Consider the following 27,032-nt stretch of genomic DNA (forward strand, 5'->3'; position numbering starts at 1 on the left):
CGGTTACTACCCGCCCCCCCCCCCCCCCCAAAAAAAAAACCGTTCAGCTGTTTTCCGTCACCTTGAGTGACAATTGATGAATGATTATTGCGATACAGATTGAACATACTTGAAACGAATATATTGTTTGTGAGAAGTGAATTTAATAGTAAAATTCAAGAATGACTCAAAGGGTGTGTGCGCCCAGTGAAAAGGACTAGGTTCCTTCTAACCCTGAAGGGATAAGTGCAGGGCGAACTAGACCGGTCATTCATTTTTGTGTTGACGCTGCCAACAGATGTGTAGTTGAAATGTTATCGAGTAGCAAATATTCCTACTTGGAAATTTACCAAACAGTATCCCGGAAATTCCACTTCGTGAATCCAGGCGTCAACGCGCCAAATACTTATTAGTTTTAGATGTCCATAAAGCTAATTGATTTGGAAGTCCTGACAGGAGGGTCAATCGGTCGACGAGACCGGACCATCATTCGGGAAGCCAGGTAAATCAATCAAATCGCCCAGGAGGGAACACCCTCACCCACTCAGACGTGATCGTTCAAGTGAGTCTAGACTGTGTTGGTGGAGCAGTGGCAACAAGCTCGCCCAGGGATTCACATCCCAGCGGGTCCCTGGCGATGAGCGAAACTCGAGTCCGCCGTCTCCATCGTTGGTGTGGATTCACCAGAAGGCTTGCGCCAGGATAGGAGAAATGTTCAAGCATGTAACGTGAAAGCCGAGTTCAGCCGTAACTGTTATTGGACTTAAGTAAGCCAATAGAACCAGGCTGACTTATAATCATTTCGGATTCATTTTTATCCCTTTAACCCACAAAAGCATGATCATTAGAGATGTCAACTCAATCAAATAGTATCGATTGGTGCGTTTGTTGATCTTGTATTTATTTTGCGCAGTGTAGTTGTCGTACTTCGCCTTTCCTATTCGGCAGGCGAGTTTTTCTACTCTGCTGACTGGATGGCATGAGGTGTGTGTGTGTGTGTGTGTGCAATTAAGTGCTCGGCGTTGTCATTGGAACAGAGGTGCATCGACCGGCAGAATCAGAACTACACCGTCAACTTACGGTGAAGACGGGGCAATTGAAGCGACACTGGCGATCGTGTCCGCAGATCAGCTGCATTACATGTGAATTAACAACGGTTGTTCGGTTGCCGCGGCAACCAGTGTCCTTCACCGACGATAAGGAAAACAAAGCAATAAGAACCACACGTTGGGGGTGATCGTTCAGTCTGTGCACTGATGGCAAGTCGATTTGGCATGGCAGTGATTGAGAGCTGCGCGGCAAAGATGATAGCTTTGAAGCAAGACCGCCATTGTCTGTGTGGCATAGCCGCATTGGTCAGAGTCACTAACCATTGGCTCGTCTCGTCGTGCGGTCCCTATCCGGCGGACCAGCATTTGCCAACACAACTGAGTTGAGTGGTAAGAAATTTCATGCTTCGCTGCCAAGTTATAGACTGATCACCTCTCGGTCGTCATCATCCGACATAAAGCTGAACAAAGATGTCGCTTACTTTCGAGTTTTTACAAGTGTATTTGGGTTGCAATTACGAAAGAACCACATCAAGCATTGGATAGTTCCCAAAGGGACTTACCATATAAAATACCGTGCAAGCTGGACAAACCGCCACGATCAAGTAGAACAGTAGTTCAAGCCATTTGCATCTGGAAATGAGATCCACGGTAACAGATGACATGCTCTGGATTATCGTAAAGCAGCCCGGAAAATGTAAGCATACAAGAGGGAATGGCCTGCGAGTGGAAAACCGTAGACAGGTTAGACAGAACGCGGGTCGGCTGTGGCCCAAAGTGTGCGCTCGAGCAAGCAGTCATTGCGCCCTTTATAGATGTCGACTCATTCTAGCTGATAGCAGTAGGCTTCTGGATCAATCCACTTGGGTCGCAAAGTTCAAGTAAGTGGTCCTCAAGACATCAGTTTCTAATCCTGTGAGTGCCGCGTAGCGACTATCTAACAAACGACGAAATTCCTTCCTCATCTGGCCGAGCAAGCATCATTGGTTCGAATAGCTAGACGCCTTTTATAGATGTCAACTCATTCTACCTGATAGCAGTAGGCATCTGGATTAATCCACTTGGGTCGCAAAGTTCAAGTAAGTGGTCCTCAAGACATCAGTTTCTAATCCTGTGAGTGCCGCGTAGCGACTATCTAACAAACGACGAAATTCCTTCCTCATCTGGCATAACCATCTGACCAGCTCATACTAAGTCAGCTATTCATGTTCGAGGACGTACCACTGCACCCTTCCCACGCTCCTCCAAATGACCAATCAATAGCAGAGTTGAAAAGTACCGGTAGCAGTGGACAGCTCCACCGTGCACCAGAAGCTAAGTCTAACCTGGTTATCTGTTCTTAATACAACATTTTATAGGTTGTCCGAGTATTGTGAGACCCGTCGTGAATAGAGTGAATCGTCCATTTTAGAACCAAAAACCACCTTGATTTGGTTTCGTGCATTTTGGGAAAGGCGTTGCAAGGAAAAGAGACGTGATGGTTTGGTCTGACGAGCGAGCCATTCTATGGTCCTTTTAAGGACCAAGGAGATGCTACAACCTCTCGGAAGAGATGCACTTTTTTCAGTTTCACATCACTCTCATTTTGAACAGTCGTCCTCCTGTCCTGGCTCAATTATTCAAGTGAATCCACACCAAAAGGGAGGGAAGCACTGGATTTGAGTTTCGCTCTTGTTAGAGCTCACCAGCAGTGCATATCCAATAGACGTGCCGGAATTTGAACTCCGGACACCTGACATACGAGGCGAACATGATACCACTATCCCACCAGCGTATGTTGGGCGTACGTGAATTCTCACGTCTGAACGGGCGAAGGTGTTCGCACTTGAGCAATGTGATTAGTATGCCCGACACATCATCGATACGACGACCCAGTAACTGTCCTGGTCGTGACGATCGATTGGCCCGCTTGTCAGGACTTTCCAGTCGGGTTGAACAAGGTAACATGTGGCGTGGTTCGACACATGCTGAGATGCAATCCCAGTTAAGACATGGTTGTCTTGATTGCATGCCACCTGAAGGAGGCACGAGGGTTGAGATACACCCAGGTTACTCAAGACTAGACAGGCTCAGTTGAGATGTCAGGGTTGTTCAGTAAGTTGGTGTCTTACTTGCCCACTGAGCCATCTCGAGCTACTGTAATCATGCAAACTGAAGCCGAAAAGGGCAGCACCTTGAGGAATTGCACAGTAATCGGAGTTGGAAGGGTCAATGAAAACGTATGGTTGACCTTCTTGGGTGTGCACCAAGGACCGTAATCTAAAACCATGCATTGTCTGGTGTGATTAGCTGGCAATTTCCACCAGCGCACAGCTAGATGACTCAAATTTTGTCATGAATATCCCATTCCATATCAGTGTGCGTGCCAGGATTTACCATGTCGATTCCCCCTCTGGTTCTCGACTCCTTAATAAGAATGACCTTTTAATTACACAGTAAACCAATTTCACAGTGAATCCCCTTTTTGATGGGGAATTTTGTCCTGTAATTGAAGCCAATCTACGCTGAAAATCTGAGAAACACTGTTCTGTTCCCTTAGTTCCATCGCAAAGAATCGTGTAAGCGTTCTAAATATTTGATTTCCCCCCATATCCTGCATCGCTTCTCGGTGTCTTGCATTTGTTGTCTTGGCCATCAGGGGATGGCGCAGTGCGCATCCCAAAACGGCACTCGTGGATGATACTGTTTACCCCGGCTGGGCATGCGTCCCTAAAACGCCGAAGTTGAGCAGTATTCCAATATACCAACAATCGCTAAGTAGCTCAGAGGAAGAATAAATTCACATGATGAGCGAAACTCGTCTTTGAGAAGTCATCGCTCCCCAAGCCAGTCAGCACGTTACGTGGTGGCGTGAATTCCGTGATTGAACGATGGGTTGCACTGAGTACAAGTTATCGCGCTTCTGATCAGCTGCTCATGACCAAACAGTTTAGTATCCAGCTACTAGCCGCGAGGTCACTGGTTCGAAACCCCTGCTCAGATGTGGGCATTGATTGCCTCATTGAGGCAGTTGTTGTAGCGAATGTTGCCTTCTCTCCATCCCTCGGTTTCCGGTTGTCCCGTTTACAACAATTTTTCAACCAGTGAACCGACTCGGCAGATACACTCATTTGCATACCACTTTCGTTTTCACGGGAAACAGCTGAATCTCTCGTTTACGATGAGGGGCGAAACCGGTTTGTTGAAGTGTTTTCAGCCACCTTTTCAGTAGTGTGTTGTCTATTCGGCCTACCGTCTTGCCATCCTTGTTCTGTTTTTAGGTGTTTTCCCAGTAATCTTTGTAGCTGCAACATACAGCGTATTTGTCACATCAGCTTCTGCTTTTGTCCATTGATTAAGCCGAATAGTCCAAAGCCGTGTACGTATGGCAAAGGTGGAGCCCGAAGGTACACTTCAGTAGCGAAGCTTATCAGAATTTCTACGTGTTTGGCCTCACCTCTGTTCGTTTCTTTGAGGGTGAACGATCACACCTGTCATGCTCAGTGACGGCAACATGAGGCATAGTAATGTTCATTCAACTGCGGTACCCACTAGCGTCTTGATTGCATGCCACCTGAAGGAGGCACGAGGGTTGAGATACTCCCAGGTTACTCAAGACTAGACAGGCTCAGTTGAGATGTCAGGGTTGTTCAGTAAGTTGGTGTCTTACTTGCCCACTGTGCCATCTCGAGCTATTGTTCTGTTGTTTTTCGTTATAAGCGGTTGTTGGCTCAAGGTTTGCAGGGAACAGGTTGCAATATGAGACACAGTCTGACTGAGTCCCGTAGGATCTTCGCGCCTTCCTGCCTGGGACGCGCGTGACCTTGCTCGTATATAGTTAAAAACCCAACCCCACTTGCTCGGATGCCGTCGTCTCCTAGCCCGGCTGTCTAATTAAAGTTCGTCTGTCGCGTTAGACTTAGTTTATCTCGGGCGAGGTCTGCCAAGCAGCCTGGCAGATGGCGCCTTACTTCAATACGATGCTGAGGTTTGTTCATTTCAACGCCATCCGTCTTATCAATTGGGGTGTGAATCAATCAAAAAAGACGCCTTTCCCTAATGCTGTGAATCCAACAGGACAGCCATCATATTTAAACATGTACTGGTGCAGTAGAGCGCCGATAGGGACGCGTACACAGGTTAGGCAAAGTCCCAAACTACTCACAAGTCATCACCATCATTGTAAAATATTGGTGCGTCACCGTCGTCCAACCATGTCAATTTATTTGAATAAAGCACTGCAGTGAAAACGGGGAAAATGTGGCTTAAGCGGCTGCACATTGTTAAACAATCATAAGTGCCCGAGGCGCCTACACCTCCGCGCCCAGTTTGGATAGAAACGAGGAATTCAGGTGATATTCAATTGAGTCCCCTGTTAACACACAGCGAATTTGCAAATTAGTTTGTAACTACACTTGCTAACAAGTTGGTGTTTGAACTCGAAGACTACGCCTGCCTAATGAGCCTCAAGAGGGGCAAAAGGGACAATGGGTTATCGAAGAGTATCTACCAGCGTTATGAGTAATTTTGTGTCAAAAGAAACTGAAGCTAGTTCGCTGCCACATTTTTCGATTTTGCCAGTTAAGCATGGAAATGTGTCATGTGGCTTCATTTTTCTAGATCGATCGAAGCGAGAGCACCAAATTCTTTCGTCGCCCCATCTCATGATGGTCAGCTTTGGCTCATAGGGCTTTAACCGAAGTTAGTTTCCCCTTGGCAAGGTAAAAAATCGTTCAGTTGTAGTACCCTTTAAGTGCCTAACTGCCATGCCACCAAAAGGAAGCACAAAGGCTGGGATACTGTCAGGTTGCCTAAGCCTAGTCAGGGGAAGTCAAGATGCAGAGGTTGCGTTTGAACTACAGACCTTCCGTTCAGTAAATCTACGCTCTAACAACAGAGCTATCTCGCCTCATCTTGACAGGGTGATCGTTTCATTAAACAAGGAACGCATTTGCGAAATGTGCTACTTATTTCTTTGCAGCGACTTAACTGACAACACGCAACTCACGTTGATATGAAAGAACCGTAGTTTTAATCATCATCCCAGCCTGTCTGAAAGTGACCTAAAAATCACCCGTAGTTTTGTAAAGTTGTGTCAGATGGTGGTTGCCTCTCTCTATGACACGGCATCACACATTTTTCTCTCTTCCACAGGCTTGTCCTTCGCGACTTCCATGCGTCCTGGGGTCTATTCACACTGTGGCTTGTGTGGATTGGCGCGCTCCTGGGAAGCGTTTTCCAATGCATTTACCACGAACGGTGAGTTACACTCAGTTACACTCCTTAGTCCATGCGTACAGGCCTCTTCATAGAATTTCTTCTAAATTCAATCGTTCTACGTCGCTTTTTAGTCGAGCCAAGTGTTCAAGACTGAGTTCCCCTATTTAGTTGACATCCGTCTGGATGTGCAGTTGGTAACAATGACGCGTGCGATTCCCCGCGCCGAACGCCCATTCGAGAAGTGAGGAAATCAGAAAGTTACGGGACGATACCCTTCCCCTCAGATTATTTCATCTGTTCGTGATTAGTATTCAACTGAGGACAACAACAGCTACAATATTGATCGTAAATGATTAATGGAATGAACTGGAAGCACACCCGGGCACTAATTACTCTTCTTGTTTGTCTTTTTGACGTCATTTGAACCGGGTAACCCAGTGTTTAACTTCGCTGACCGGGTTCGAATCCCAGCACAAATACCTTCAACTTGACCGCTCCAAGAAAAGAAGCGGACATATACTCTTTGCAGATACTTTTTTCAAGTTTAGATTATCCCAAACAACATGAGCTGCTTGAACCCGACGTAGAATTCGCTAGACTCCCCGGTCCTGTTCCTCCACATGTAGATGTGGACAGACCACCATTTCTGAACACTCTTCAAAATGTTTGGTGAACACTTTTCCTTCCGATCAATCTTACTTAGAGGTTATTTGAATCTCCCATTTGTGCTGAATAGGTGACCGAATTTCGCTGATTCCTTGTCCTAATAATTTTCTGCACTCACTTTCGTGTAGTGGTTTTACAATTTGTCCTTATCCCGTTTCATGTTCGTGTTTTCTGTGTGTAATTCAATACCGTCGTAAGGGTAGTGTATTAGAGCTCGGGCATCCAAACTACGGTCCGTAAACTTTAGTGGCCGTTAGCATCACCAATAGGGAGCTAACATGTCACGTGTCTGTTACACTCAGGGAGGACTACGTCCAGCAACTGCCAAACCGCTTGTCACTTCATATCCGGGATTTCAAGACTGGTCTAGCCTCAGTACCGTGTGATTAGTCCGTGAAAAGCTCTATGAACCCGAGATCGCTGCACCCGTCAGACAACTGAACAATTTGAAAATTCCCGAGAGGAAACCATGTCTTAACTGGGATTGCATCTCAGCATGTGTCGAACCACGCCACATGTTACCTTGTTCAACCCGACTGGAAAGTCCTGACAAGCGGGCCAATCGATCGTCACGACCAGGACAGTTACTGGGTCGTCGTATCGATGATGTGTCGGGCATACTAATCACATTGCTCAAGTGCGAACACCTTCGCCCGTTCAGACGTGAGAATTCACGTACGCCCAACATACGCTGGTGGGATAGTGGTATCATGTTCGCCTCGTATGTCAGGTGTCCGGAGTTCAAATTCCGGCACGTCTATTGGATATGCACTGCTGGTGAGCTCTAACAAGAGCGAAACTCAAATCCAGTGCTTCCCTCCCTTTTGGTGTGGATTCACTTGAATAATTGAGCCAGGACAGGAGGACGACTGTTCAAAATGAGAGTGATGTGAAACTGAAAAAAGTGCATCTCTTCCGAGAGGTTGTAGCATCTCCTTGGTCCTTAAAAGGACCATAGAATGGCTCGCTCGTCAGACCAAACCATCACGTCTCTTTTCCTTGCAACGCCTTTCCCAAAATGCACGAAACCAAATCAAGGTGGTTTTTGGTTCTAAAATGGACGATTCACTCTATTCACGACGGGTCTCACAATACTCGGACAACCTATAAAATGTTGTATTAAGAACAGATAACCAGGTTAGACTTAGCTTCTGGTGCACGGTGGAGCTGTCCACTGCTACCGGTACTTTTCAACTCTGCTATTGATTGGTCATTTGGAGGAGCGTGGGAAGGGTGCAGTGGTACGTCCTCGAACATGAATAGCTGACTTAGTATGAGCTGGTCAGATGGTTATGCCAGATGAGGAAGGAATTTCGTCGTTTGTTAGATAGTCGCTACGCGGCACTCACAGGATTAGAAACTGATGTCTTGAGGACCACTTACTTGAACTTTCCGACCCAAGTGGATTGATCCAGAAGNGGGGGCTACCTATGCAAACTGGTGCTTGATGGACCAGTTTTTGCCGGATGGTGTGAGGACGGTCCATTGTGGAGCAACACGCACACGTGTAAGATCAAACAATCAATTTTCAACATAGCTCTCCCAGAGTCGAATTGCCAAAAACACAAACTTACCACGGAGTATAGGAAGCAGCGATGAAAATGTATATCACAACACGATCGCATTTGTGTAAAATCACACGAATTCGGCTGAAAACGGGAAAAGTAAGCGGTGAAAGCAAGGTGGAAATCGATAGACCAGGCTCACAAACCACGTGGTTCGAATAGAACCACGCTCTCTTTTCAGTGTGCCGAAAACGATTCAACTGTAGGCCTATTGAAACCAGATGTACCAGAGTGGTGTACAGCCGAGGCTTGGGTATTGAAAGAAGCAAGTCACACTCCAGAACTCCAGCAAGCATGGGAAAAAATGAGAGAGATGCTATCCGACGATGAGGCTACGACATGAGGAACATACAAGATAGGCTGGTGGAGTAAAAGTGAATTGTAAGCGACGGACTTAGATCATAAGAAACTACGTCGTTAAGTCGTTAAAAACTGTCTCCGACGATTGATGGCTTCGGAGCACTGCTCTGGTCTGGTAAGAACAGTAATGTTGAAGTACATTGAATGGCTTTCGGAAGATATAACCCGCCCACGATAGATGAAATGATGATACTCTATAGGTTGTGCTGGCTTGGTCACGTGCTCCTATACCAGTTAACCGATGTTCTCGGACAGCCCTGTCCGCACAACTACGCACTGCGTAGAAGCAGGCCCGAGAAGGTTAAGCAATGGACTGGCAGCAAAGTATGGAAGCCATTACTGGCAAATGCAGCTGCGCTGGTCACTGCCATCACTTTTGATTGTAGACACATCAATGGCTAACAGACATGGTCCAGTCGCGCTCATGCATCCAAGCTGTCACCTCCCTGATGAAAAGTGCACTGCCACCCCACTGCTCACCCATCAATGTCAGCTGCCACCCCCGATGTGTAGCTATCTATCCCTAATTCTCCAGAGCTCATGCATCCAAGCTGTCACCTCCCTGAGGAAAAGTTCACTGCCACTCCACTGCTCACCCCTCAATGTCAGCTACCACCTTTGATGCGTAGTTATCTATTCCTACTTCTCCAGACCATCGGCGAACGGAATATGGCAGCTGAAACCACTGTGCAACAAGTATGCAGCTTTCGTGATGCACTACTCACAAGGTTGCTGAAAATTCTTCGACAGTTCACGACCGGTTTCGTTCTTCTTAAGGCTCATCAGATAGGTGCAGTCCCCGAGTTACCGTCAACCTTATTTTTTTATTTGAAACTAAATTGCACGAAATTGCAAAGTTGGTTTTGCGAAAGTTCACCTGGAACGCAGCTAAATCTCTCGTTTGTGATGGGATTCGTACATAACAGCGCCTTGTGGAAAGCCTGTCATAGAAGTGTTTTGCCATTCCGTCGAAAGCCGCTAAGAGCTAAATACACTCATTTATATTTGTAAGTTTGCTTGTATAGTTTAAGCTGACATGGCTAAGTGGAAAAAACGCTAATGATAACTCAGTACCATGTGTCTGAAGATCACTACCAGCGTTCAGCACAAGTGTTTACTTACAAGCTATGTAAATGTGTCCAGGTATAAATTCCGGAAGACAGTCAGAATCTCAGACACTTGGCTCGATAACTTGAGTGGTAAGAGGGCTGGGTCTTAATCTCATGACATTTCAACCCACATGGAAGACGTCACTACACTCGTCCTAACCCCTAAATTAGAGCGGCGTTACGAGACTGTCCATAAGACCAAATCGTTCCCACGAACAGTGAGGCTCGTCAAGGTCGCCTCTGTCATACTCTCTTGTTCAGATTGTTTATTGACATAATCATTGAACGCACGCTTCCTTGGTTGGAGTCCGTGGGACTATATTTGTATGTACTTAGACACCTTACAAGACACGGCACTAGACCGATTGCAGTGATGATCAGACTATCTCCTTCTAGCCGTAGTTTGTCGATGTACGCCGGAAGAACGTTGAATGAGGTGCTCAAAGGACGTTGGGCCAAAGATGGCATTTCACTCTCATAAGAACGCGCCCGTTTGGATTGCTGTTTCACAGTGTACGTAGACCCGCTGCTCCCAGTCCCCTTTCTTTTCCTTCGGCTTTTTACTGGGGTACTATTCCTCACTGACCAGTAACTACCACTGACGTAGTGTAATCAATGACACTAAAAGTAAATGAAGAAATCATCCAGCTATAATAGTCCTTCGGTACCTGGTTGTCGTGCTACCCGAAGGATGAGATACGCCAGGTTGGCCAAACTCAGACACAATGAGCTGAGACGCCGGGGTCTGGATTCGAACCACGGACCTTCTGATCGATGATTTCGTGCCTCAACGACTGAACTATTTGAAACCATCTCGAAGCCGTGGAAGTGTCCTCTAAAATCTCTCAATGAATCACGCGACCACTAAAATTTCTAATCCGTTCACAACAGTCTGTCTTAAAACAGAACGGAAAATTGAGAATCGGTAAAGATAATATTCGACCAGTGGTCGGAATATGCCAGACCTCCTTAGTCTTGAACTGAGTTTAACAATTGTAAAAGTTGAACAGTGTCCTCCTTGAGAGGGTCCACGGATCCACTGGACAAACTTTGCTTCTCCCTCTGACACGTTTGTATGGCAGTGAAGCACGATTATTTTTTCTGGTGCTGCTGTCAATGATGATGATGATGCCAGCGCAGTGTCTTGGGTAAGGGAGGTTAGTAATCAGCTTCGGGGAATTGTGACATGCCCTCAAAATCAGGACCGCCCTAAGTGACTTCTGGTGTAGCGGTGATACTACTGATGGCGAGGCATGCGAGTAGTACGTCTTGTTCTTGTAAATTCGCTTTGCGTCTCTTGCAAAGGGAAATCTGTTGCGGAATTTGTGGAGTCCCTTCGTAGCATTTGCTTGGACTTGAGCAATGAATGATTGGAGTCAACGAGCATCCAGGAAAGTTCAAGAAGACGCGTTCAGGAGAAGATGGATGTCCAGTTTTTGTAAATAAGATGCTAGTGAGAGTTTTGCTTCCCTGTCCAATAGTCTGTAACTGGTCATTTGGCATTTTCTAATAAATAACTCCGCAGCAAAGGCCTTCTTCCTTTTACTGGTATGACAGGAACATCAAATGTTTGAAAAATCCTTAGGCATGCGGCTGGACCAATAGTAACCAAGATGCCAGCGGACAGGTTCTAATCCCTACACATCCGAACTTGTCTGTCCAAGAGGAAAAACCTCGGTCTATGAATCTTTGAATCCGGAGCTAGCTTTCATTGAATGATGGCTGAATCATGTGACACTGCTTAACTAAGGTAGTAATGACAGCGCAAGCACGTGACAATGTAAAGAGCCATCACACAGATCATTAGCGGCAAAACTGAACGTGATTTTCCAGCGGGCTGCGCACGACCGGACAGAATCGTAGAAATGTCACTGTAAAAGTGCACCACCGGGTTAGAGAGACAAAAATCACCTGGGTACAAAGCCGTTGACATTATCTAGGTGAATTAACAAGGTAGGCAGTAAGAAGACTAGCTTAAAAGCACTCGTACGCAACTCACTTAGAGGAAAATACCCACTACAATATGGGAAAAAGGCGGATAGGACCGACATCGATTACAATTCTAGTGCCATCAGCAACTGTCATCGACAAACAGCAACATCTCTCAAATGAAACGTGCCCACATACAGCCCAAGCAACAGTGGTACACGAGCACTCGTGAATATATGCGTAAAACAAACACACGACGCGCATGCATGTGGGTAGAAACAGGCAACACGATGTGTGAACTGCGGCTAACAGCATCCGCTTTTCTCGATTTGCTCGGATCGCGTCTAACGTTTGCCTTTTCAAAGTGTGTCATCTACGCAGTTGTGCACTCAATTAAGGATCAACCGCTATTTGATATTCACAAAATTCCTAGAACATTACGTTTCGTTTTTGCCAGGCCACCGATCACCCTTCTTGCATTATCCATTCTGTTGTGTCCGTGAATTCAGTGTACTCCATCGTGAGTAACACTCACCCGTGAACCGCCAAGAGCAATACATGTCATTCTCGTTTTCGCAGATACAGACAGGTAACAACTTCAAATCACAAAAGGCATCAGCCGAAAACACTGCGACAACAATGGCGTAACTAACCGACCGATTTGGGCTATTCAGCACCGAGGGTAGAACGCGAAAAACGTCTTGGGAGGTAGATGAAAAAGAGTTTAGGAGACGAATTCATCCTGATAAGAAGTACGTCGTGGTCGAATAGTCGTGTAAAGCAACTGCCTCGAGTTGTCCATGTTTAAAACACAGGAAGACGAGCTACAACTCACCTGCAGGGTGATGTCAGGCGGACACAAGATAACATATGGAACCGAGAAACGAACGAAATGGTATTCGGTAGTAAGAAACACTGAAACCTAGGCATTTAGGTGGTGGCTTGTTGCTGTTGATGCGACCAAGTCGTATGGCAAAACAAAATTCGAAACAGCTCGAGCACGGAACAATCACATACTTTTATTTATTTGCAGAGAATGAGTCGGATGAACAATATCCCAACAGGTCGATCCGTAAAGAAATCAAGGTTTTTCTTTCGAACAAAACGGTCACAAAACCGGCGACAAACAAGCTGACAACGTTATCAGTTAACGGCGATACCGGGATTTGCTTTCCAGCAAAGTAACAGAGCTTTTCGCTGCAAACAAGCTCGGGTCCTCATCTTCCAATACACAATGCGCATTTCTCTTGGTACACATTACGATTCGCCAGGACTGGCGACTTCGAACAACGGTCGGTTGACCCAAAGTGCCGCACAGCCTATCAGATAGTAGACCACTCACGAGCGAACATCACTTGAACGTGCGAGGGGGGAGAACAACGCTGTTTGTAATCTACTAAAAACCCACGATTTTTACATTTACCAATATAGATTGGTCTCTGGTGGAACCAGTCTTTCCGATCGATTTCTAGGAACTCAACATAAGAAGCATGCGATATCATGGCATTGTGTGGAGGTGAGCGGTAAAACTTGGAGGCGAAATTTCTGAGAGATTTACCAAAAAGAGTATTATCCGTCAGCAATTGCGAATAACGAATGCTTCAAATAAAGGAAACTACTCACAAGGTTGCTGAAAACCCTTCGCAGCCCACGAACTGCTCTCTTGTGAAAACCAAAATGATTTGCAAATGAGTGTATTTCTCGAAAGCAGTCCAATTTGGGTTCAAGTAGAACATAAGGTTGACGGAAACTCGGGTTTTCAGCAACCTTGTGAGTAGTTTCCTTTATGAAAATATACTGCGATATCTCAAATATCGTGCCAACTGAAACATGAGGTGGCCTGTGTGCAGCACATTCAGTTGTAAAACTTCATAAACGAGAGATTCAGTTGAGTCTCTCGTGAAAACCAAATTGATTTGCAAATGAGTATGTTTCTCGAAAACGAATGCTTCTTTTCATGCCGGCCTCCTTAGAGCTCCACAAACCCATACGAAGCCGAAAATGGCCAAAAATTCGTTGAATAACTGCGTCCGGTAACAAGCATGGAAAATGAAGCGTCCCAAGTTGATTGTCAGTGGAGACAACCTTAAAAACGAGTGGCCATCTACTGCGTTTGTCTCTCAACTGGTAACCGACTCACCTACTGCATGTTTGCAGTCACATCTTGGTGCGTCGTTGCGGAATCGGGGTACTCAGGCATTAAATCCTGACAAAAACAAAAGCTGTGGAATACTGCCGCCGGTAACCAGACCAACAATAGGGCGACTACGATGGAGCTGTAAGTCTGATAATCAAAACTTGAATGGCCAAAATCGCTCGAGTGAGCCACACAATATGGGGTGATAATTAGGTGTGAATTAGTCATCTGAACCGGATTATCTGTCAGCCTTCCGTAGGAATGAACAGCTATTAACGACCGAATATCCTAAACAGACTACCCGGAAATGTCACTTTGGATCCAGTACGTATGTGGTGTTGACCATCCCCAATATGACAGTGACATTTATACATTCCCCCTACGGCACCGTAGATGTTTATCGATTCTGTAACCTCGACAATATTGTGAACAAGTTTGTTGATACATACATGTCATGCCACACCGGACCAGACCAGACCAGATGACCAGAACCGCCGTCCAGTTTCAGTAGCACACACCAAACCGTACATCTACTGTTGGCTGAGTAAATAACTCACCTGTTGTGTGACAGAAACGAGCACACATGGAAAGCAGAGGAAGTGAGAAAAAGGCATACGACCGCCATGCCGTATATGATTGCCGAAGATAATTCGATGTGATTGGTTGATTTGGAGTAGAGCCGTTGCAGGCCAAACATACTAACAGGAATCCACGGCAAATGGGTAGCACAATTGGCCACGTGTTCCAAAGTTGTAGGGCAGTAGGCCATACCTGGAGGAGCTGGCGTATTTTTCCATCTTGGAGAGTCACAAAAAAAAAGACAGAAAGGAGTTGAAGAGGTGAGGGAAAACCTAAAATTAGCAGAATGAAGCTGTATACGTGGTGAGTAAACCCCCTTCCTCCCCGTGTGAAGACCATCCATGGGAAATGTGAAAAAGGAATGTTTGTCTCGAAAACGGTGAGAACTTCGACTTCACTTAATATGCGTAATCCTAGGCCTATGCAGATTCAACCATTTGGCTTGTGAATGCAGCTTCGTTCCTGTACAGGTATAGCATGAGTAAATCGTTCGGTGCCTAACTGCCATACCACCCGAAGGTTTCACGAAGGCTGGGATACTGCCAGGTTGCCCAAGCCTAGACAGGGGCGTCGACAGGCATAGGTCGGGTTCGAACCATGGACCTTCTGGTCAGTAAATTCCCACTCTAACCATCTGGGTCATGAGTATATTCGAATATGGTTACCTGTACTTCTCAGCGTCACAGTCATGAACGAATAAAAATATGACGACTTCAAGCACCCAGTCAATTCGACAAAAACTGCACAAGACCAGCCGAAAAGTGGAAGAACAACCGAGCATCGACGCTTTTATCAAAAGAGTGAGATCCCTCGTCTTCATCGCCTATGCTCCATCGGGTTCCAGTGAGGCTTTTCACTCTGTTGCTTACGTTTTACGTTTAGTCAATTCTCGGACAAGTTCAGGTGTGGCAAATATTGGACCTGAGAGAATCTATTCCGGAAAATCAGCTCAGGCAACTGGGTATTCAAATCGATTTTACAAGTATTCACCTGGCTGCGGTGAGGATGGGCATGAGAGTGGGTTTGGAGCGCCGCGTGGTCTTCAGAATGGTTGCCGCCTCTGGCTTGACAGACTGTGCACATGGATCACCAACAAAAATATAAAGAAACAGCGAGGTGATGGGTAAAACGAACAACCAGACTGCGTCGAGGACATTATATCATCATGATCATCATCATCACAGTAAGGTCCAGTCTCTTCGTGGCGGCGAGGACACTACATGAACGGGTGACTAACCTTAACAAAACTTTGGGTCAAACGACCCATTACGACCAGCGTGGTCAAATAAAAACTGACAACAAAGCAAACTGTGGTCCGACAATTCGACTCTGATTTCTTTCCACCTGAACAATTTTGTGGAGCCTCAAAGGCCGTATGACTTGCACTTACCTAAAGTGATTTTCCTAGAAAGAACTACTGATTCCCTTTCTTCTACTACTCAGTGAATAGTTTCCAGAAATCCAACATAGATGTCCTTGAAGGATATGTTTTCCTTATCCCGAAGATGCTTGCTTTGTCTTCTTATAGGAACAAAACTCTTAGTTTAGTCGCTGACTTTCTTAGTTCTGAGTACCAGGTGTGGTGTGCAACGAAGTAAGGCACCTTCAATGACGATTTCGTCACCTTCAGTGAAGCTAATCTGTGCTGAAAAGCCGACAAGCACTGTAGAGTTTTTTCATCCTTATTCGGAATCATCATCATTGCGCATCTCACAAAACCCGAGGACAGCTAGAACTCTCGATCCCCCAGCTGGTAGTTTGAGCATTAGCCGTTTGGTGACAGACGTCTGAACAACAGGATGGAGCGTCGCGTTCAACCTTTCACTTGAGGATTCATTGTTCGAGGAGCCAGTCAACATGTGTGACTGTATGATATGGATGGGCGGTGCTTTATCTGTTCCAAGTGAGAGTTGATCAACCGCTCGTGGTCGAACGGATGTGTCTCTAGACCACTGACCGGGAGGTCGCGAGTTCCAGTTTCTCTGAGGTTTCGAGAAGTTCGCATTGCTCATGATTTCCAATAAAAACAAAACGTTATTGGTAATTTGTATGCGTGGTTCAGTTGGCTCTTATTCTGGAGGCAATCTACACAGGGGTTCCATTTGCTACAAAAAGAAAAACTACGGATTTACAATGCGGATAGCTTTTTAACGAATTGACTTAAGTGGAGGGCGACTGTAATTTCTGTTCAAGGATGAGGAAAGTAGCCTACACAATGCGGATTACTGACAAGACCACCGACTAGATAAAACTAGTAGCGAGATTTACTGGTTCGCAAGGGCCTGGAATCTGGAAGCACGAACGCCAACAAACATGTGGGAACAGCATTCAAACAAGTTCCAAACAGAATATAAGGCCCTTTTCGACCCCAGTACCAGCGCGCAATGGAAAAGGATGAAACAAAAGCAATGCATCTCACCTTATGTTCCTGCCCATGCTGTTCCAGAACTACTGTCTTACATTACACTTCCGGTGAATGCATTTCCTCCAGCCTGAAAAGAAGACGGTGCACGCGTTTCGAGATGGAGTGGAAGGAAAATGGATTGGAGCACAATGGCAAGCAGTCACTCGTTTCCGTTTAGTTGGATAACCGAGTAATTATGCACGATTATTCGGGTTACCACTGCGTTTAGGTGCAAGAGAGGAGCATGAATTAAGAGGACAAAAGAACACCTAATTTGACGAAAAAACAAACCCGCCGGTTGCGTGTCAGTCAGAGAAGAGCACCTCGAATCACACACCAGTCACGTAGACGATATGAACCAGCAGAGTTGAGACAACGCTGGGGCACGCCTTGCTTAATTTGGGGTATCTGCTACTCGGAACTCGGTTTCAACAAATGGGTCACGGCAATTCAGCTGATTATCACTCATGACTCGGCCAGCGTACCTGGTGCCATACATCAGCAGTTCTGTTCCAATGTTCCTATAGCCCGCGTGAAGCGCTCCATGGTCACTGATGGCTGAGTTCAAGCGGGCTTCTTTTGTCCTTCATAGGCCAGACCTTACAACCGTGAAGTAGCACTGGATACAGCGCTAGGTTGAAAACCTCTTTCGCCGATAGACTGGGGTCCACAGGTTCTTAACGTAAGAGGAGGAGGCGAAATAAAACAAGACCGTTCATCCGTGACATCCATTCGGCGCGAAGCTGTTGTGCGGTTTGAACAGGTGCATAAAGGCTTGGATACTGCCCGGTTGCTCAAGTCTATGCAGAAGTAATCGAGAAGCCAGGGTTGGGTTAGAACCACGCACCATCCGTTCGGTAGCTTCGTGCTCTGACCGTTGAGCCATCTCGAAGGAGGAAAGCAGAGGGCGCTTTAGCTGTTCTGGTATTAAACGCACCAGTTCTGCAGTCCGAGGTGACATGATCGCATAGATAGGTACACCTGTCCACTACCTTGGACAATTCTGATGCTGTGGTCAGGTCCAGCGATGCAACAAACCGGTCTTTTAGTGGCATTTTGAAATCGGAAGACGCCGAGTCGCGCGTTGATTACTCGACGTACAGCTGCATGGGACCGGAACTAAAAGGAGCGATATCGACTGAAAACTCCGTCACCTACAACCAGCAAACTAAGAACAAGCATTACTCCGACAAACTTTTGTCGGATACCAGCAGGCGATAATCTTCAACCCAGGGCACTGAGGCGTACGACTATAATGTTCATGAATCCAGTCTTTGAAAGCTGTAGTTATGTGGGGAAAACGCTTAAGCAAGCACTGGGATTGGTGGAACCGATAACAGTCCCCGAACATCATCCGGGAGCATAATGACAACTAACCTCCGCTATTCACGTGCATGGTGCTTATTAGTGGTTTCCATTGTCAAAATGCCAAGAAAACTATCCATATTTTTAATGCCTTCACTCCGTTTCAAAACAGGAGTTTGGACTTTCAAACATTCCAAACCAACGGAGGAGCTCACCTAATTTACTGTTAATTCCAGGTTTGGAATGTCGATGTCGCCGATCCAAACCAGGCCCATATTAACCGTATCTTATGATGTATGACGTGATGGCTGATGGGTAGCGTCCCAAGATTATTGGTTTCACAGGATCTCTGCCGTCAAGTCCCTCTTCATAAGTCTTTAAAATGCCTCGTCATCATGATCCACACATCTTCGAAACCATTTTATTTATGCGGGACACTCATCGACAGCGAACACGATCATGCTGGTATGGGCTGGTTTGTTGTCATGTTTGAAAACCATTCTTCTGATGTGCCTTTCACTGACGAATAAAAATGAGTGGATGAATGCTGTCTTGAAGCAAACGTTGACTGTGATATTTCCGTTGAGTACAGCTGTCTGGAATAGTGGCACTTCAAACTGTAACAAATCTATCGGTGTGACTGCTGAGTGAATACCTTTAACCTGTAACAAGTCCAATTATCAATCAACAGTCAAAACTGGACATTTTATCACGACTCCCGGACGTCCGAGTGCCTGGACGTTTGGAGCTGTGCCATGGTGTGGTCAGCCAGCTTTGTTCAAAATAAAAGGCACTTGCGGTACATCCTTTGTGCAAAGAGCGAAATTGAGAGGTGCGTTCGAATCCGAACAACCCGTTTCATAGGGATACGTCCCCAATAAACCCACGCCGTGCATTGCTGGATCGACTTTGCGTTATACCCTGGGGTCTTTGGAACGATACCCATTTAAAATGTCTGGTAGAGTGTTCAGGAATGATTTTCACCGAGCCAATTTCACCACAGTATATTCTTTTCTAGTCAGACTACCATGCAAGCAAAATTAGTCTCCGTACCATCCATTTCTGAGCGATAATCCCCGTGCCAATTTCCAGTTAATCCAAACGTTCACACTCAGAGCACAAATATCGACAGAGATCTGCTTTCTGAAACGAAATACCCAATCACTCACGCTGCTGGATGGCAGATTCCCCGTTTTCCAGAGTAACGTAATAACGGAATAATAACGGTAGTAGTGGTTCATCTGTGGCATCCTTTCGGTGCAAAGCTGCCACGCAACTCAAAAGAAGCACGAAAAGCACGGGATACTGTTAATGTCCAAATAGGGTCAATTTAAAAACAGAGGTTTGGGTTCTAACCACGGACCTTCCAGTCTGTAGCTTAGCGTCTGAAACGCTGTGCTATTTCGAGATTCCTTACTGCTTGATACCACCTGTGGGTCTATTGCTCCATACACAGTGTCTCTTATTTTTAAGCAAACGATTGACACATGTTTTGAGTGTCCCGCAAGCGTTTCCGTGCTCCGGAAACGACTAAAAGTGCGTAAAAAAAGTGTAGTTTTCCCTCAATAATATCACATCAAGAAAATAAGCGTATCCATCCGCATTATACAGACGGCATTTTAGGGGCAATACGCATCTACATTTTGTGCTAATGCATATATCCGTGGTCGAAATGGGAAGGCCAGTTGTTAGACGGTGAGAATAAATTAACGTGTTCTTTTAATTTCTGTTCCTCGCGCAAGATAATGCAACTGGAAATTCGCGAAGCACATTCATATGTACATTAATTCGATTTTACTGGGAGACTCGAAATCCTTCGTCTACGACATTCTTTAGTCACAGTACATCAAACATAGCGGCTTCTGTTTAGAACAAGTACTCAAAAGATGGACCAAAGTTGTTTTCACGTACAGCGATTCATTCCACAATCATTTGAGCATTTTCAGTAATTTAGTGTCTATGATTACGCCAATTATCCCAAATGTACCTGACGGCAACTTATCCACAGAAGCAAAGAGAAACGGCACTATAAGAGAGCCACTAAAAAAACCGCAGCTTTCTTCACTCAACTATACAACTAGAAAAAGGTTCTGTGTGGCAGCTACCGCGGAAAGGTATGGAATTCCCTTTGAATTCTCTCGGAGTTGTAACACATTGCACTGCCCAGCATCTTTATCGAAGGGGAACGCAGATACCAGAGAAGTTTGATACATTTGAAAAGTGGCTCAGGGACGAAGCAACCGCGAAAGTGGCAAAAAAATGGGCGTTGTGCTTTATCAGGTGGAAAAGCCTCCCAAAGCACTCAGGGTTCGTAATTTTTCCAGACATACACTGGCCTTTTGAGGTAGGTAAGTTTGAGTCCGTGTCTGAGTTTCAATAATCAGGTGCGTCAGGTGCACAAACGGATACACGCTGAAGATACCGAGGTAGGAAGTTATGCACATAATTCATTTGACTTCTTTTCGTTTGGTGGCTCAGAAAATGAGTACGCAAGCTTTCCGTAGCGACGTCATCAGCACACGATAAAAAGCTGGGGAAACTATGTGAATCAGTCCTCAAGCATTTTTTCACTGATGTTTGACTGACCTGTTTTAAAAATTTTAAGTATGTCAGTGCTCAAAATGGTCATGACAACTTTTTGGTGGCAGGGCAAGAGAGAGTCCGAGGTGACAGCGGGCAAGGATTTGGTCTCGTTTATTCCTGGATTACTCAGCGTGGTAGGATCTGATGATATACATCGCTCTGCAGTTTTACCAAGCTTAAGTTACAGCGACTTTTTTTCTAGGGATAGGTATGCCCCAAAAATATCCTAACACGTTGCTGCTTATGAGGTACGATCAGCAGAGACGACTAAACAGAGTCACTTTGTTTCCGTTCCACTGCTTGATATCACAAATTACATAAAAAACAGCAGCTCAACATCAGCCCTCACTGTTAGCAGCCAGGCTATCGGTCATCTCTCGGTGACAGCGCCATGGTGAGCAAGCCAATGGCGACAGGGGTGGTTCGAACTATTGTTGACGAGCAACCGTATTCAATGCCGTCAAACCAATTTCAGTAAGAGCTGAATATTATACAAAAAGGTATTTTTGTGATTTTATGGCAGTCGAGGTACGATTTAGTTTAGCTCGTTTTACGTTCCGTTGCTTTACCCATTACAGTCTCGGTTGTTGAAAAGTGAGAAACTATAGAATGTATAACTAGATGCTGGAGCAACGGTTGAACCACTCGCTTGATGTCAAGTCATTCCAGTTATCTGATGAACTGGGAACAGCTACACATCGAACGTGATGATTAAAGCACACCGCTGGCTGCAAGTGTAATTAAAAATTGATGTCGCATAGTCCACATCCAGGGAGACGGCAGCTGTGCACCCGAGTCTACTCCGTTTCCATGTCACGGACTGTCCGTCTCTCAACCGTTTCAACGCAGCACATGGTTGGACAAAAACAGCTCCGCGAAGGAAACGAGGTAACATATCAACCTATTCGGGGTTAACATGGATGGTGACATTGAAGAACATGAACCGAAGAGCACACTCAATGCCGGTAAACGAACGACCGGAAAATTTTCAACCACAAAGTTTCAGGGGTATGTAGAGAAGCTTCAGGCAGAAAAACCAAGTTAAAGAACGGCGGAAAGAGAGAGCACATCCTTCACACGTGGATCTGCAGGACTCGAAGGATAGCTTGTTATATGGACGCGCGATTCCACAGGGTATGAGGTGCAGTGCATTTATACTGGAAATTCTAGGAAGGGCACCTTTGACCGGCAGACAGTAAGTTTCTGACCATTTTCAGAGTCAAAACCAACTTTCAGGTCAAGAAAGGTTACGACACCTGCCTCAAAGGTAAGATATGATCAATACATTCTCGATCAAGGCCAAACCAAGTTTTTTTCTCTCGAATCTATCCTTCCAGATAGTCGATCAACCTATATAAGATGACGCCAGCAAGCACCTGGTGTTATACCAATCGAGGTGATGGTATGACGATTTTCACATGGTATCCTTATGACTCTTTTGAAGACCAGAATCACCATTGAAATGCCCATCCCAATTTTTCGTACTAAGCAGTTTGTGGTACGGTCGTCAGATCCTTTGTGATCCAGCGAACTGTACTGCAGCTTGTCCGTGTAATGCTCGCACAGTCCCTCACACCAGCGCAACTAAAAAGCCGCTCTCTATTATCTGTGTGGTGAGTGCCAACCTAGAATCAGTCGCCAAGATAGCGGCCTGCCTTTCGGACCTACTCAACCGATCTGGACAATCGTCACCGTAACTACACCTCTGGATGACCAAAACAACCAAGACAAATTCCAAAACAAGGCACGTTTCCCAGGTTCAGAGTTTCCGTCTGATATAGCGTGTGTTGATACAAAAAATAAACATTATCGACCCTGACCAGACACATCGATCTCACTGAAAATTTTAACCGAACAGCACAAAGACAGCTATTGACTGGAAGCCAGTGCGGCAGAGTGCATTCAGCGCCGGGACTAAGTACAATCTCTACGTCGCGGACACCCCAAGCAATCGAACCAGGATCACTTGGCACCAAAATAAGAAATTTAGGCTCACCTCACATAGTCTGCAGTGTGTGACTAAAATGAATGATTGTGTGCGATCCGAAGACAATAAAGTTCAAAATGTCTGCCTACTGATCTGACAAAGCTAAAGTGTAAAGCAGATTCGCTAAAGTTAACAAGGATTAATTAGTTTATTTTACTAAACAGATGTAGGGATACAAAGCCACGGTTAGGCGTTAGACACTCACGTAAACCAGAGGAACCTAGTTGAATGGAGATTGCTGAAGAGCCCGTGGATGAAGAACTGTATAAGCGAACTACACTCGTCGGTTGATCAACTAAAGAATATACTGTGTTAAGATTTTAACTCAAAAGTCTAACCCACAGGGCGATATACTGCAGGGTTTTGTTCGGTAGCCTTTCAAAAAGTCCTTAATTCAACGGTTCGGACCGCGAGGCAAAGGTTATCATGCGGGACTCTGTAGACAGCCGATGACTCAAGTGTTCAACCTGCTCGGTTGTAGGAAGCCTGCCTAGCCAAAGAACATAATGTCTCACTCGTTGTGTTACTGTGCATAGTACATATGCTACGAGAACATCGGACTTCCTGTCATTCTTTTATAGTTCAGCCGTACTGAGAGATTCTCGGACAGTTACCTCCAACCATTAAGCGATCAGGTGGTGTGTTTTCCAAAGCTGACTTTTTCTATCCCGTCCTCCATCAGAAGAAGACGGTGTTGCTGTTTCCATAGTTATGGAGGCTGGTCGCTCCGAAAATAAACTTGGATGTATCTACGGCGAACACTAAGATTTAATACCCAAAGCTTCCCATAATCCGATTATTCGTAACACGGGAGCTCAGTGCTCTTTCTCCGGCTGATTTTACTAGACTTTCTTCTGGCATGGTTAGGCGATGCTGAGCGAGATCACCCCGTGGAAACTTTGAAGCACTCATACTCGACCACTACAGCAAAGTGTCATATTTAGGTCCTGATGGGAGTATTGTTAATAATAATGCAATAGTGATGATAATATCATCAGTTGATCTACGACCCCAACGTACCTTTACTAGTCACCGTAAACACCAATGCTAACGGTCGTGGTGGTGGGAGGGGAGACTCATAGTCGGGCTCTTGTAAGGGTTCTTACAAGAGCGACTGGATTGTGATGCACGAGACTGCAACACAATGTTACGCTTACTGCAGATACATTGATGACGTTTTCATTGTACAACCCGACTGTATGAGTGCCAAGCAAGTAGTAAATACTCTTAGTTCAGCGCACTGGACGCACTCACATATGAGCTGTAAAATATTTCTACGCGTATTGTTAACCCGCCGGACTGCACCTTAACTGGAGTGGCGTGTATCACAAGCTGAGAGGAGTCATCAACGAAGTAACTTCATCAACTCTACCACTTTAAAACGTGAACGCAATCGAGTGAGGTGCCTGGCCCAGGTAACCAATAAGGTAGGCTCGTCAGGTAATTTTCAATCAGAACTACACGTGCTGAAGCTGAGCACTGATTCTAGTGAGCTTGTTTCTGGGTCAATTTCGACAGCTACTGTCAGACCCAGCTAATATACACCTGGACCGAACAAGTGAAATTCTTCAACGTCTGAAGAACTGGACGCCTAAAATGGCCATAAGTGTATGCTTGTTCATTCCAACACTTGTGCCAAGCCAAGCCTGGAGACATCTATACATCAACAGAGTCGGTGAGCACTAACTTGTTTCTGGACCGGCCGAGCTCGCAAATTGATTTCTACCCGCTATCTAACAATTTGATGATTTCTGCCGCACATTCAGCCATCAAAAATCGATGCTTATCCTCAGGCAGGATTATAGTTCAAAAAGCCCAGAGGCGCATGTTCTAGATCCACCCCTTAGATCTAAGGTCGCATCGATGCACCCTAACACTAAAGCACGCTTTGCTTTTGGCGTATTCAAACAAGCACTCACTGCTAGTAAGTAGAACGTTTTGGCGAACTGTACCAGGGCCGCGAGCTACAGTAATGCCACGGTAAGTCAACCTATTGTAGTATGTCCGATATGGAAGAATCAGGGGGCAGTTAATCATAGAAATTATGGGTTCAGGTGAGTTCCTGTGGACAGGAAACAAAAAGAGAGATTGTGAGGCGAAGCCCAGTAAGACAGCTTGCGTGTCATAAGTACTTACATGCAAATCAACCAAAACGACACCCGCCACTCCACACTATCCGAACATCTGAACTATGCGCCAAGGCCAAAAGTTCATGATAATCAATTCATGATAATCAATCAATCATGGGAATGTAAAGTTGAACCAGTAACCAAGACCAAATGGAAAATCGTTTGGCTGGACCGATGATATGTTCGATCGTGCGATCTCTGGAGATGTTGTTTTCATTCCGAAGGTCTATTTCGTCGACCGCTTGCTAACAGCGGCTTACTTGAATGAACAAACTGCCAAGAAGAGCGCATAACGCCCATTAGAAGCACAGTGCTCTTAGCTGCAAAAATTTTGGGTGAGAGATAAAACTTTTTGCGCCGAAGTGTTGCATTTTGTTGCATATATGCACGAACAAAAAAGCATCATCATATATGCTGGTCACTAAATTTCATCGTCCACTGAATCAATCATACATCTGGTTGAACAAGTCCCGTGGAATACGTTCCCAGCGCTGGTGAGAACCTCGGATGCCTAGATAAGGGTCGAAATTTTAGACTGATAATCTAAATTCGTTTAACCGTCTGTCTTTGTTCTATCAGACTTTCGGAAATTCTACCTAATATTGATAAAATTGCGGCGTTTTGGATTTTTATTATGCTTCCATTATAACACTACGTGTCTCGTCGATAGCATAATCGTTTTTTGTTTGAATACGAAAAACTACAAAAACGCGCACTTGTACAATTTCACAGAATACAAGTGTGGTCATGTGCTTCGAATCTGTCTTCTGATTTCGCTCGCGCTTGCAGTGATCATTCGCTAGTCTCATGTGCTAACTCTGGTATCAAAACATTTCAGACCATCTTCGGAATCTAGTATATGTCGGAACTGTTCAGAAGATGATCTCTGGACCAACATAATTGGATTAATGTTTATTCGCTGACCTGGGCTAACGACGAATGAGCTTAACGAAACCAATTGTCAGTGAGTCTGTTCCATTTGACCTCTTTATTTTTGTATACCCAGCCTAGCGTCACTGTCTTCATTTCTTTGCCACACACTCCTGGTAAAGTAACTTGTGGGCTAGCCAGGCCACTACAAATTTGGTGAGCCCAAGTATTTCTAAATACCTCTTGAAAAGCTTTTCATTTCAAGTCGTCGTACTTTTGTTTCTTTTGCCCAGTAATTATGGAGGGACACTTTGATTCAGCGGATTTAGTCGAGAATGCGATTAGCATACGTTTACCAGACTACAATCCACGCAACCCCATAGTTTGGTTTCACCAGGTGGAGGCCGGTTTTACTCCTGACGCATCAATTCCCAAGCCACTCGATTTTCCCATGTTGTCCAGCACCTTCCCAGCGGTTTAGTAACATAATTGGAAGATCTGTTGGAAGATATTCCCAAGGAAAACCCTTATGACGCCCTTCGTGCGGCCGCCATCAGTAGGACAGGGAAGTTAGAAAACGGAATTTATTCACCACTGTCGAACTTGATGAAAACCGCGATCACAACCGCTTCGCCACATGAGCACTCTCCTCTGCGGCCGTAAGCTAGCGGTGGAAATCCTGGCCCAACTATGGTTCGACAAACTTCCACCCTCCATGTCTCACATAATCAGTGCTTTCGTTGCTGACCACAGCTTGAAGCAGTTAGCCCAGATGGCTAATAAAATAAACAGAACCTACCCCAGTAACCCTGTAAACTCCGCCTCTCGCCATACACCCAACATTTCTACGGATTCCGATCCGATTCTTGCTTCCATATCGCAACTACAAGCCGAGTTTGATACTTTGACCTATCGCTTACAACGGCTAGAGATCAACGAGCATCGCATAAGTTCAGGATCCCGATCGTTGTCTCGTTTTAGTCCTTCTTGGTGGTGGTATCACCAAACTTTCGGCCCTCAGACACGCAAATGCAAACCGCCTTGTTTCTTCAAGCCGCGTTCCAATACCCCGTTAAACACCCCGGCGAGTCAGTGATGGCGACGACTGTCTATGGCCCCCCTCACACTAGTCGCCTATTCCACATCACCGATCATTCATCCTCGTAGATCCGGGAGCTGAAG

General features: G+C 45.5%; 3 protein-coding genes across 3 annotated transcripts; 1 reads left to right on the top strand and 2 right to left on the bottom strand.

Annotated features, from left to right (window-relative positions):
• Nucleotides 1–2,702: 2,702 nt before the first annotated feature.
• T265_09611 (hypothetical protein) lies at nucleotides 2,703–7,605 on the bottom strand (the record flags this gene model as incomplete). Its single annotated transcript, XM_009175732.1, has 2 exons — nucleotides 2,703–2,946; nucleotides 7,445–7,605. The coding sequence occupies 2 exons, from the start codon at nucleotides 7,603–7,605 to the stop codon at nucleotides 2,703–2,705; spliced, it is 405 nt and encodes a 134-aa protein (XP_009173996.1).
• Nucleotides 7,606–8,469: 864 nt separating this feature from the next.
• Nucleotides 8,470–26,690, bottom strand: T265_14901 (hypothetical protein; the record flags this gene model as incomplete). Its single annotated transcript, XM_009175745.1, has 3 exons — nucleotides 8,470–8,542; nucleotides 14,551–14,844; nucleotides 26,650–26,690. Coding segments are annotated over 3 exons (408 nt in total), but the record flags the coding sequence as incomplete, so codon positions are not given.
• Nucleotides 15,277–15,699, top strand: T265_09612 (hypothetical protein; the record flags this gene model as incomplete). The annotated part of the gene is made up of 1 exon (XM_009175733.1): nucleotides 15,277–15,699. One exon carries the CDS (start codon nucleotides 15,277–15,279, stop codon nucleotides 15,697–15,699), a length of 423 nt encoding a protein of 140 aa, XP_009173997.1.
• Nucleotides 26,691–27,032: the final 342 nt, after the last annotated feature.

This window comes from Opisthorchis viverrini (assembly GCF_000715545.1).
Source record: "Opisthorchis viverrini unplaced genomic scaffold opera_v5_294, whole genome shotgun sequence".
Classification (NCBI taxonomy): Eukaryota; Metazoa; Platyhelminthes; class Trematoda; order Opisthorchiida; family Opisthorchiidae; genus Opisthorchis; species Opisthorchis viverrini.